Source organism: Schistocerca piceifrons, chromosome 1 (genome assembly GCF_021461385.2).
Source record: "Schistocerca piceifrons isolate TAMUIC-IGC-003096 chromosome 1, iqSchPice1.1, whole genome shotgun sequence".
NCBI classification, from domain to species: domain Eukaryota; kingdom Metazoa; phylum Arthropoda; class Insecta; order Orthoptera; family Acrididae; genus Schistocerca; species Schistocerca piceifrons.
The window spans coordinates 1,111,144,831-1,111,158,930 of NC_060138.1; the positions used below are offsets into that span (position 1 = coordinate 1,111,144,831).

At 43.4% G+C, this 14,100-nt stretch overlaps 1 protein-coding gene across 1 annotated transcript in view; it reads left to right on the forward strand.

The window, feature by feature from the left end:
- The first annotated feature begins 814 nt into the window (after window positions 1-814).
- The window catches only part of LOC124778056 (vegetative cell wall protein gp1-like), a 40,506-nt gene continuing 27,220 nt past the window's right edge, over window positions 815-14,100 (forward strand). Inside the window, exons 1-3 of the mRNA XM_047253618.1 lie at window positions 815-956; window positions 1,249-1,440; window positions 9,543-9,689. Of these exons, the coding sequence (XP_047109574.1) occupies window positions 815-956; window positions 1,249-1,440; window positions 9,543-9,689 (481 nt within the window). The remainder of the gene's footprint in view (window positions 957-1,248; window positions 1,441-9,542; window positions 9,690-14,100) is intronic.

Here is a 14,100-nt window from a genome sequence, read left to right on the forward strand (position 1 = left end):
TGTGTGTGTGTGTGTGTGTGTGTGTGTGTGTGTGTGTGTGTCGCACTCCCTTGGGAATCAGAGCGGAATGCTGCTCTCTGCTGGCCACCAGATTGCACAAGATGGCGTCCACTTCCCTGAGATCTCGTCTCGTCCTGAGTTAGGTTCAAATAGTTCAAATAGCTCTGAGCACTATTGGACTTAACATCTGAGGTCATCAGTGCTCTAGAACTTAGAACTATTTAAACCTAACTAACCTAAGGACATCACACACATCGATGCTTGAGGCAGGGTTCGAACCTGTGACTGTAGCGGTTGCGCGGTTCCAGACTGAAGCGCCTAGAACTGCTCGGCCACACCGGCCAGCCCTGAGTTAGGTTCACATACTTTTGACCTTCAGAACATCATTAAAAGTTATAAATCTTGTATTGTATACATGTATGTATGTACATGTACCACACACCAGTTTGTATGTAAATTTCCTCAACTATCCATTGATGCCATTCGTTTTATCTTAAATGGTTTGCTCGATAATTGCTTCACCTGATAGTGAACGCTACTTTGTGCTGTTATGTCGCACATAAGTATAGACAAATCAAAACTGAATACATTCATAAGTCGATGTCTTAAGTTTACTTCGTAATTCTGCCACTACTTTCAACGTTTTGTTAAAAATTCTGGTAAAAACTCATGTTATTACACACTGAATCCACATTCCGACCCTTAATTTAAGATATGTAACATATATACGAAATCTACTATTATATTCTTAAGTGGCATCATCTGCTGATGACTTCACAATAGTCATGCGGCTCCTCTAAGCTCAATCACTGCTATGGCCTCCACGCCTCCTTTTGCTGTCAGAATGTGTGCCAACCCAGCTGGGCACATCCTCAGGTCACAGTGGCACACACTCTCACAGCCGAGTCTGCTATTTACAGTACGCAGTAATTCTTATTGGGATCCACCCTCGCATGGTGAGAAAGCAGTTCACTGCTCTCGTGCCATTGCATGTCCACAGCATGCATTTGTTGGTGACATGTACAGTACTGAGGGTGGTACAGAACCAGGCATGCACGAGAAACAGCATAGCTACACTACTGAAAATAGATAAAATACACTTGCTCGAGGGGTAAATTTTTTATCACCATACATCACGGGCACGGAAATGTGGGAGTAATAATTTGCCAGTGTGGGACTTGTTGCTCCCACTTGAGTGGACACGTGAGTGCCCCACACTGAGGCTAACTATGCTGTGTTGTGTTGCAGGCCGGCGCGCGAGGACCCCGCCGCCCTGTGCACCTTCGCCCTGCGCACCTGTGCCTTGTGCACCTGCGCCCTGTGCACCTGCGCCCTGTGCGCCTGCGCCCTGTGCACCTGCACCCTCCTCGGCGCCGCCCTGTTCGCCAGACCTGTACGCCAACATACGGCGGCCCAAGCGCTTCTTCTCGCCAATACGAGGTGCGCCTCTGCGTGTGCATCTGCTGGTATTCTCACTTGAGCAGCCGTTCTCAGTCTCACTGGAAAAAAGTTGTCCCCCTTTCCTGCAGACATGTTATGTTAATACCCTGTTGCACTGCCTCTGTCACCTCATCTAGGTGAGTGAGACTGTATATGTCCAGCTGAAATCACTCGCTGATGATTATGTCCCATAGTACTATCAAATTCTGGGAAGCTAATTGCTATGTTACACTCCCTGTTCCAAATGGTTGGAGATACTTCCTATGGGATTAGGGTCAGGCAAGTGCAGCCCTGTGAGCACAGCTGTCGGCTTGTCAGTCGAAGTATTGATATGGAGCGAAGATCAAAGATACTCAGGCTTCATACCACGGTCAGTGCTGGCTCCTGCAGAGGGCGGCACTGCAGTGGGGGACGTGTAGATACCGGCACCAAGGTTGATGCTGCGTTTGTTGACTTCTGGAAGACGTTCCACACTGTCCTGAACTGTCGCCTAATGAACAAAATACGAGCATACAGAATATCAGAGCAGCAGTGTGACTGGATCGAAGAACAGTGTGTCATTCTAAACAGACAGAAATTCTCGGGCATAAAAGCAACATTGTGTATGCCCAGGGGACTGTTCCAGGACCATTATTCTTGAAGGCATTCCACACTCTCCTGAACTGTCGCCTTATGAACAAAATACGAGCATATAGAATATCAGACCAGCTGTGTCACTGGATCGAAGAACAGTGTGTCATTTTCAACAGACAGAAATATTTGGACATAAAAGCAACATTGTGTACGTCCGAGGGGACTGTTTCAGGCCTGTTACTTCTGGAAGGCATTCCGCACTGTCCTGAACTGTCGCCTAATGAACAAAATACGAGCATACAGAATACCATACCAGCTGTGTCACTGGATCGAAGAACAGTGTGTCATTCTCAACAGACAGAAATATTCGGACATAAAAGCAACATTGTGTACGCCCCAGGGGACTGTTCCAGGACCGTTACTTTTCTCAGTATTTATAAATGACATAGTAGATACGTTCAGAAATTCCATGAGGCTTTTCACTGATAATGCTCTTCTGTACAGACAAGTTGCAACACAAGAAAACTGTAGAGCAATGCAGGAAGATCTAAAGAGAATTGACAGTTGTTGCAGGGGTTGTGAGTTAACCTTCACCTTAAACCAATGGAACGTATTGTGCATAAACAGACAGAAATAGTCGATACTGTATGATTACATGACTTCACAAGCATCACATCACATCCGTGTAACATGTAGGAGTTTCTGTATACAAGGTGAAGCGAAATTCGCGCATTCGGGCTGTAGAACACGACTCCTCACATGCCAGCGATAAAAAAAAAAACGTCTCTCACCAAATTTCGTCCGTCGGTACATCTGGCAGTAAAAGGACTTTACAAAGTGGCAATCTGGCAACACTGTACCTACATGTATGGTAACTACCGCTGTCGTGCTGTACAGTTGGTGCAGTGGATATAGTTTTGGGTTAGCATTCAGGAGGTTCAGTGTTCGATCCTGGGTTGGGGCGCTTTTTATTATTTGCTAATCTCATTCTGGCGTTTCATACTGTAATATACATTGTTTCTTAGGTGACATGTATCCTAAATTTACAATATTTTGTAACGCTAAACATAACATTTACGTGGTTAGACAAATAAGAAATAGACAGTTGAAACAAATGACCTGTCATAGGACAGAATAACTACAAAATCAGCATGAATTTCGAAATGCTAAAGAAGATAGCACAGTGCAATAACACAATTTCTGCTTTTCATTTATACTACATGTAATATGAGCGCTCAGATGTCGCACATTAGCAACCAGCGGCAATAATAATGCCCATATTAATGACCACATGACCTTCACAACAGAATGCATTGTCCTCAGAACAACAGATGCTCAAAGCGACCTCCCTGCACCTCCAAATGTGCCCAACCCGGCAGATGATACAGCTATGGACCATTCACAGCAAAGCTGCATCCACAGTAATAAGAGTAGCATAAACACGCACTACCAATTCTTCAATATTCGTCGGCAGAGTAGAGTACACGTGCACCTTCAGGTGTTCCCACAGGAAGAAATCCAGGGGATTTAGGTCAGGTGAATGCACTGGCCATACAACTGGACCTCTACATCCGAGCCATTTCCTCGGAAATGTTCTGTCCAAATACTACCGCACATTAATTCCAGAGTGTGGAGGTGCATCATGATGTTGGAACCATGTCTTTTGCTGAACATTTAGTGGAACACCTTCCAGCACATCAGGCAGATAGTTTGAGAGGAATGCATGATACCCTCATGCAGTCAGCCGATCAGGCAACATGTAGGGGTCCAAACACCTTTCATCCAATATTCCAACCCAGACATTGATAGTAAAGCGAACTTGATATCCATGGTCGTGATTGACGTGCGGGTTAACCTCACACCAATGGTGGGCATTGTGCATATTGAAGACCCCCTTACTAGTGAATGCTGCTTCAGCTGACCATATTACAGTGTTCACACAGTCATTGTTGGCTTCCTGTTGTTGTTGGAACCATTCACAGAATTGCATCCACTGATGGCGATTTGCAGGATGCAGGTGCTGTGTGAAAGCATAATGATAGGGGTGCAGCCCATGCCCATGCAGCACGTTAACAACTGAGTGTTGGGAGACGTGCAGCTGCCTTGCTACGCTACCTGTACTTTGCTGAGGTACTTGGTGTATGACATCCACAATAGCTTCCTCAGTAGCTGGATTACAGCGAGTCTGTGGACGACCTGTGTAACGTGATGATGGAAGGAGAGAATCTCACTCCCAAAGGTGCAGCTCCAGATGAAGGACACATTTTTATCTGGATGACGTCGATGAGGATACCTAGCAGCATATTCACAAGTGGCAACACCAGCCCGGTTATCAGATGCAACAAGGACCAGATGCATATCCACATATTCATTGTTTGTGTATGCCACATGTCTGCCACACTGGTTTAGAGGTTTACAATGGGAAAATTCGATATTTGTACGCATGTACGTTGGAGTCTGTCATGGGCACGTTACTCAGCTCGCAACTAGTCCCTGTCTGGTAGACAGTGAATACAGCATAAACGTGCCATCAGTCCTGCGCGCTGTTCAACCTAACGTGCATTACCCCTTTGATGGATATACTTCTGCATGATTCATCCTGACACTGCTAATTGTGACGTATTCGGTTTCGAATTACATTGTTTCACTAACGCTAATAGATATGATGTTTCCACAATCCCATCGAAAGAATAATAATAATAATAATAATAATGCATTGAGATATGTACTAAACAACATGCAGTTACTAGACTCAATACTAAAAGGTATAATTAGTGGGACTGTGCTGATAACACATACAGTAACCAAGTTTTAACATTATTCGTAAAGCATGTTGCTAGTCCTACTGGTGACGTAAGGCCTTAACGCAATGTAGTGGTCCTGAACGAGGCAAGAATAATAGTTGGTACTAACATATGGCACCATTGAAGGAGGATACAAGGAAAACAGGTTTCGCATCTGGTAGAGGAAGTGGCGCGAATAAATTCATGCTCACGACACGGAAAGGGCTTGTTTCAAAGCTGACCAATCTTCCATTTCTACAACTGTTGCATGCAAGTGCAAATGTGCTGGACTACAATTACCAAATAAGCAACACATGCCTCAACATAGGATTGAACCAGCGGCGTCCTCCATGTAACTCTAAACTATATCCACTGCACTAACTGTACAGCATGACTAGCAAGTGCTGACAGAGGTAGTTACCATACATGTGGTTACAGTGTTGCCAGATTGCCACCCTTAAACATTCTTTTTCTGCCAGATGTACTCGCTGGACGTAATTTTGTGAGAGACATTTTTTTTAATCGCTGGCATGCAAGTAGTTGTGTTGTGAAGCCCGAGTGCACGAGTTTCGCTTCACCCTGTATAGCGATGTAAAGTGGAAGGACTGTATAAAGTTAATCCATAGATGGCAGATGCCAGACTGACATTCTTTGAAAGAATCCTCAGGAAATATAGTCCACCCACAAAAGAAGTAGCTTTCAATACCCTTGCTTGAGCAATATTTGACTATTACTTGTTTAGTCTGGGATCTGTACCAGACAGGATTCATAGAGGGAATAGAGAAATCCAGAGAAGAACAGCATATATTGTCACAGGTTCAAAGGTTCATTACGTCTGTCTGCAGTCTGCAGCGGTATATAGGCGGGGGGGGGGGGGGGGGGGGGGCTCTGGAATACTACGGCACCCTCACACTGAGGCCAGGATAGGGTTGAGCATGGAAGAGCTCAGCCAGTTCCACATCTCAGCTACACCAGTCAACATCATTATCCAGGATCAACGAGTAACTAGTTTCATATGAACATGTAGTATTGATAGCGCTACACCTAAAGATAACAGTTTTTAATTAGTGCATCAAGTGATCCTCTGCTATTCCACAAAGAAGTGTGTCAAAGTTAAGTAAATCTTTTACTTAGTAATGTAATAAAGTGAACTAATATTTAATGTATTCTAGTTGATGCACCTTCTCCCAGAGCATTCAAAGAACCTACAGCTGTCGCCAGATGAAAGGGGTTTCGCCTGATCACAACATATTGGTTGAAAATCCGAGGTGGTGGAAGAAGATCACTTGTGTTACCTATAGAATCCGACACAGCGGACCTGAGGGTATGAGCCAAGTTCTGAGACTGCTTAAATTAGTCTCATGAGCTGTGACATCATAATCAAAAAAAGTGTTCAAATGTGTGTGAAGCCTTATGGGACTTAACTGCTAAGATCATCAGTCCCTACGCTTACACACTACTTAACCTAAATTATCCTAAGGACAAACACACACACCCATGCCCACCGGGACCAGCCACACAGTCCATGACTGCAGTGCCTTAGACTGCTTGGCTAATCCCGCGCAGCTGTGCCATCATACTCGAAGAAGGCGATACAAGATGGCTGACCTGGAGAAATGAGCCAAGTCTAAAGTGCCACATAGGTCCGTAAATGCAAGATGATGATCCAGCATCTCCACTGGGCTTGTCCCCTGCACGGCAACATCGGAATCCGAGATGAACGACCTGGTCATACCCTGCCAGTCTGCATGGTTGTGAGTTCGCTTGTTCTAAGTATAGAATTCAAGATGTACCTCTACATCTACATCCACATGGATACTCTGAAAATCACATTTAAGTGCGTGGCAGAGGGTTCATCGAACCACCTTCACAATTCTGTATTAACCAATTTCGTATAGCGCGGGGAAAGAAAGAACACCTATATCTTTCCATACCAGCTCTTATTTACCTTATTTTATTATGATGGTCGTTTCCCCCTTTGTAGATCCGTGTCGACAAAATATTTTCGCATTCGGAGGAGAAAGTTGGTGATTGGAATTTCGTGAGACTATTCTGCCACAACGAAAAACGCCTTTGTTTTAATCATGCCCACCCCAAATCCTGTATCAATTCAGTGACACTCTCTCCCCTATTTCGCGATAATACAAAACTTTTTCGATGTACTCCATCAATCCTATCTGGTAAGGATCCCACACCTCATGGCAGTTTTCTAAAAGAGGATGGACAAGCGTAGTGTAGGCAGTCTCCTTATTAGATCTGTTACATTTTCTTAGTGTCCTGTCAATAAAACGCAGTCTTTCTTTAGCTTTCCCCACAATATTTCCTATGTGTTCTTTCCAATTTCTGCTAGAATATGTTTAGTTCCCTAAGGAACGCTGGCGATTTGATGAACAGTGCAGTCATTGGATATATAGGAAAGTTGGGTCTCATAGCCGAACGATGCTCGCTGGTGGTCACCAGACTGAACAAGATGGCGGCCGCTTTTCCTAGATCTCGTCTTGGCCTCAGTCAAGCACACATACTTCTGATCTGCAGAACACTCTTAAAAGCTACTAATCTTATGGTATATATGTATATGTATGTATCTGTATCATACACCAGTTTGTACGTAAATTTCCTCAACTATCCATTGATGCCATTGGTTTTATCCTAAATTAAATGGTTTCTTCGATAATTGCTTCATCTGATGGTAAATGTTACTTTATGCTACTATGTTGCACATAAGTATCGACAAATAAAAATGAATAAATTCATAAGTTGGTGGCTTAATTTTACTTCATAATGCTTACACTAGTTTCAATGTTTTATTTAGAATTCTGGTAATAGCTCATGTTGTTACACATTGAATCTACATCCCAACCTTTAATTTAAGATATGTAACATATATAAGAAATCTACTATGATATTCTTAATTGGCATCATCTAGTGATGACCCCACGATAGTTGTGCGGCCCCTCTAAGCTCAGTCACTGCTTTGGCCTCCATGCCTCCTTTTGCTGTCAGAATGTGTGCAACCCAGCTGGGCACATCCTCAGGTCACAGCGGCACACACCCTCACAGCCGAGTCTGCTATTTACAGTACACAGTAATTCTTACTGGGATCCACCCTCGCATGGTGAGAAAGCAGCTGACTGCTCTCGTGCCAGGGGACGTACGCAGCGTGCATTTGTCAGTCACACGTACAGTACTGAGTGTCGTACAGAACTAGGTGTGCACGAGAAACATCATAGCTATACTACTGAAAACAGATAAAATACACTTGCTCGAGGGGTAAATTTTTTATCAGCATAAATCACAGGCACAGATGTGGGAGTATTACGAGGGTCAGTCAAAAAGTAATGCCTCCTATTTTTTTTTCTACGTTTAATTGTCAGGAAATTTAAATGCAATTACATAGGTTGAAAACCACAACATTGAGGATCATTTTGTCATTTTTCAATGTAATCTCCGCCCATCTCTACAGTTGTGGTCCATCTTTGAACAAGGGCATGTATCCCAGCACGGTAAAAATCACAGCTCTGCTTCCTAAGCCATTGACGCACGGATGTTTTGACGGCCTCCTCATCTTCAAAATGAATCCCACGATGAGCTTCTTTTAGTGGCCCGAACAGATGGAAGTCTGATGGTGCCAGGTCAGGGCTGTATGGGGGATGAGGCAAAACTTCCCATCCAATTTTGACAATCTCGTCAGAGGTGTGACGACTGGTGTGTGGTCTTGCATTGTCATGCAAAAGAAGAACATCTGCCATTGATTTTGTTGGGCGAACTCGCTGAAGACGTGCTTTAAGTTTGTTGAGGGTTGTGACGTATTGAACAGAATTTATTGTGCATCCCTGCTCCAAAAAATCAACCAGAATCACACCCTCTGTATCCCAGAAAACTGTTGCCATAACTTTCCCTGCCGATCGCACAGTTTTGAATTTTTTCTTCCTCGGCGAGCTTGTGTGACGCCACTCCATTGACTGCCTCTTTGATTCGGGTTCAAAAAAATGCACCCATGTTTCGTCCCCGGTCACAATTTTTTTCAGAAACTCATCTCCCTCCAAACGGAAGCGCTGCAAGTGTTGGGAGGCTATTGTTTTCCTTGCCTCTTTACTCTGATCGGTTAACATTCTTGGAACCCACCGTGCACAAACTTTTGAGTACCCCAATTGTTTAATAATCGTGATCACACTGCCTTTACTAAGAGAAATAATGCGACACACTTCATCTGCAGTCACTCGACGGTCACCACGAATGATGTCATCAACTTGCTGAATGTTGTGTGGAGTCACTGCACTCACCGGCCTGCCTCTCCGCTTTTCGTCAGTCAACGGTGTTTGCCCTTCAGCTTCCTTACAACGACGAACCCATCGTCTAACAGTGCTGACATCCACTGTCACAACACCATACACCTTATTCAGTCTTTCATGAATGCGTATGGGCGTTTCACCTTCTGCATTCAAGAATTCAATCACACAACGCTGTCTCAAACGAACATCGATGTCGGCCATCTTACAAACTTCTGCTGTGCTGCCACCTGTTGACACAGAAAGTTACTACTGCAGTGGATTGCAGAAGAAGGTTTGAGGAATGGCGCCAAATTCAAATTTTTCACTTAACTTAATTTCTTTAAGTAGAAAAAAAATGGGAGGCATTACTTTTTGACCGACCCTCGTAGTTTGCCAGTGTGGGACTTGTTGCTCCCACTTGAGCAGACGTGTGAGTGACCCAGACTGATGTGGAGTGTGCCCTGCTGTGATGCAGGCCGGCGCGCGGCGACCCCACCGCCCTGCGCGCCTTCGCCTTGCGCACCTGCGCCCTGCACACCTGCGCCCACTTCTCCGCCGCCCTGTTCACCGGACCCGTACGCCAACATACGGCGGCCCAAGCGCTACTTCTCGCCCCTAGCAGGTGAGCCTCTGCATATACATCAGCTGGTGTTTTCATCTGAGCAGCTATACTCAATCTCACTGGAAAAAAGTTGTCCCCCCTTCCTGCAGACATGTTATGTTAATACCCTGTTGCACTGCCTCTGTCACCTCATCTAGGTGAGTGAGACTGTATATGTCCAGCTGAAATCACTCGCTGATGATTATGTCCCGTAGTACTATCAAATTCTGGGAAGCTAATTGCTATGTTACACTCCCTGTTCCAAATGGTTGGAGATACTTCCTATGGGAGGGTCAGGCAAGTGCAGCCCTGTGAGCACAGCTGTCGGCTTGTCAGTCCAAGTATAGATATGGTGCGAAGGTCAGAGATACTCAGGCTTCGTATCACAGTCAGAGCTGACTCCTGCAGAGGGTGGCACTGCAGTGGGGGACGTGTAGGTACTGGCACCGAGGTTGATGCCGTGTTTGTTGACTTCTGGAAGACGTTCCACACTGGCCTGAACTGTCGCCTAATGAACAAAATACGAGCATACAGAATATCAGAGAAGCTGTGTCACTGGATCGAAGAACAGTGTGTCATTCTCAACAGACAGAAATATTCGGACATAAAAGCAACATTCTGTATGCCCAGGGGACTGTTCCAGGACCATTACAAGGGGACTGTTTATAACAGATCTTTTACGTTGGGATAAATTCATTTTATGTTTTGTTAGATGTTTTCGTTAAATAGCTGAATAAATTGTAATTAGGAATGATTTAATTAAGCAGAGTAGAGAAGATAAAGTCAAAGAGATGTTCACTGGGCGGACATTGTCGTAATGTAACGTCATTGCGTTGTTCGGTTGTTAAAACAAGTCGTTTGTGTTCCATTCGGCTGTTCGGTCGTGCGCGTATCTGAAAGGAATTAATTCGGGGACTAGAATAAACTTTCACATAATAGTTACGATTCGATGTTCCGACAAAAGGGGTTAACGGCAGTGTTAATTTGAATTATGGGCGACAGGATTAGTTTTGACAGATACGTGAAAACGGACGTAACGAAAGTTGTTCGCATATCATCCTTGAACGTGACTTTTTATTTAATTAGCGATTGCGGGCTCATTAAAAGCTGTTATCTCATGATTAGGATCAATCCCTCTTTCCTCCTAGATAGTGATCATTCATTAACATTTATATCATAAGAAAAAGGATTATTAATAAAAGTGATGTTAAATGACAATTACGTGTTATTCCGTTAGTGTGGAACCGACGTAATATCTCTGAAATGACATTGATATATAATTTGTGTTAAATACTGAACTGAGATAGGAAGTAAATTGAAATTAGTGAACATTTGATACTAAGATTATAGAAGCAGAAGCGCTTAAGGTTTTTCTTGTCTAAAATGGCAAAATAGGTACGAACTTTAACTCAATAGTATATATTATGTATTGCAAAGACATTAGCATTTCATACTTATTTTGAAGACGCGCTGTTAAACAAAGAAACGTTGCGTCTCTGTACGAGTAATAAAATTAAATCTAAAAACATAATTAATAGCGGCGAACTCCGCTTTAACAAACTGTATTGCGTGTCGTCATCGGGCAATAACTGCTCAACCCTGAAGACTCGTGTGATGAAATTAGAAGTCGGGCTTATAAAACAAACTTAAAAATCCATTCAAGCTACAGTGGAGTCGGCACAACACCATGTGGGCAGTTATATGTTCCAGGACCTTTACTTCTCTCAATATTTATAAATGACATAGTAGATAACTTCGGAAATTCCACGAAACTTTTCACTGATCATGCTTTCCTGTACAGACAAGCTGCAGCGCTAGATAACTGTAGCATAATGCAGGAAGCTCTAAAGAGAATTGGTACTTGTTGCAGGGGTTGTCAATTAACCCTCACCTTGGCTTAAATCAATGGAACGTATTGTGCATGAACAGACAAAAATAGTCAGTACTGTATGATTACGCGGTTTCACAAGCATCACATCACATCCGTGAAACATTTAGGAGTATGTGTATGTAGCGATTTAAAGTGGAAGGACCTTATAAAATTAATCAATGGATGGCAGATGCCAGACTGGCATTCTTTGGAAGAATCCATAGGAAATATCGTCAACCCACAAAAGTAGTAGTTTTCAGTCCCCTTGTTCGAGCTGTACTTGAATATTCCTTTTTTAGTCTGGGGTCTGTACCAGACAAGACTGATACAGGGAATAGAGAAATCTGGAGAAGAACAGCATATATTGTCAGAGGTTCACTAAGTCAGTCTGAAAGCGTCTTGAACATTCTCAGCTGGATCCGACATCAAACACAGTGAGATAGGCATTTTGCTTTATGCCATAGTTTACTGTCGAAGGTCTGGAGCATACATTGCTAAAAGCGTCAACAAATATATGGCCCCTTCCTACGTATAGCTCCCAAAAAGACCGTAAAGCTAAAATTACAGAGATTTGAACTCTAACAGAGGCTCAGTAGCAATCTTTCTTCCCGTGTACCATTTCGAACTGGAGAAATGAGCCAAGTCTGGAGATCTGTGGTGGTGATCCAGCATGTCTACTGGATTTCTCCCTGGACTGTGATGATAGGTTCTGAAATGGCAGAGTGATAGTGGCACATGAAAGTTCAGTTGCTATGGGGGTATGAGCCAATTCTCGATTGTTGGCAGATATACCCGTCAACTTCTCCATACCACTTTACCATTAACACCATGCATTGTGCCAGTTTTCCCATCAGACACGATACACCATTTGCTGTAGGTATAAAACAGTGGGAAATTCACAGATTGCTGGGAATTTCAAAATAGCCCAATTTTGCCAGAAGCTTTGTCTCAGTCCTATGACATCCAAGCATAGAGGCTAGTTGTCCTAAGTGAAAACTGGAGGGAAATTTTAAAAAATCGAGATGAACAGTTATCATATTTGTGGTATTATGCAGGTATCATGGTGTCTCAGCAAAGTCAACAACAAGAACGATCCCACAGATATCAGTGAGGTCTCGCTGCAGTCTGATATGACGGATGGTGGAGGGGAGAGGGGGTAGCTCCAGAAAGCCACGCCTCCCTCACACTGAAGCAAGTACAGGGTTGAGTGTGCAAGAGCTCAACCAGTTCCAGATCTCAGCTACAGCAGTCAACATCGTCATCCAGGATCAACGAGTAGCTAGTTTCAAATGAACATGTAGTGTTGATAGCGCTACACCTCAAATTGACAGTTTATTAACTTGTGCATCAAGTGGTCCTCTGCTATTCCACAAAGAAGTGTGTCAAAGTTAAGTAAATCTTTTACTTAGTAATGTAATAAAGTGAACTAATATTTAATGTGTTCTAGTTGATGCACCTTCTCCCAGAGCATTCAAAGAACCTACAGCTGTGGCCAGATGAAAGGGGTTTCGCCTGGTCACAACATATTGGTTGAAAATCCGATGTGGGGGAAGAAGATCACTTGTGTTACCTATAGAATCCGACACAGCGGACCTGAGGGTATGAGCCAAGTTCTGAGACTGCTTAAATTAGTCTCATGAGCTGTGACATTATAATCGAAGAAGGCGATACAAGATGGCTGACCTGGAGAAATGAGCCAAGTCTAAAGTGTCGTATAGGTCCGTGAATCCAAGATGGCGATCCAGCATGGCTACTGGGCTTGTCCCCTGCACTGCAACATCGGAATCTGAGATGAACGACCTGGACATACCAAGTCAGCCTGCGTGGTTGTGAGTTTCGCTTGTTCTAAGTATAGAATCCAAGATCTACATCTACATGGATACTCTGCAAAGCCCATTTAAGTGCCTGGCAGAGGGTTCATCGAACAACCTTCACAATTCTCTATTATTCCGATCTCGTATAGCATGCAGAAACAACAAACACGTATATCTTTCCGTACCAGCTCTGATTTCCGTTATTTTATTATGCTGATCGTATAAAGGTGCTTATGTGGGAAATGTCTGACAATAGTTTATAAAACGTGTGATTAGTGTGGAACAGTTGGTAGAGTACCACTGGTTGTTGTAATGGAACTTTCATGTCATAGATTGAAACAATAGGTCCCATGGCGAATTCAGCAAGCAGTAGCAGTAGATTCATACTGTGGTTTCAAATAGCTTCCCACCTAGCTGCAGTAGCAGTAATTCATACGACACATTCTCAACCGGCTGTACCACAATGTTCACATACTGTTTTGACAGATGACTGTTATTCTTTAACTAACAGTGATTTTCGCTGTAGGTAGACCTTAGTGTAATGGAAATTCAATGCCGATTTTGATAATATTTTGAACTCCAATTCCCCTTCCTATAAATAGAAATAGTTCTAATGTTCAGGCTAGCACTGCCCTTTAAATGATTCTTATGGCATTTTACATATAAATTGCAAGTGTTGTATGTTATACATAGGACATCTAGCATTTCTAGGCGATTTCTAAATTGTGGCAGTTGTTGTTGTGGTCTT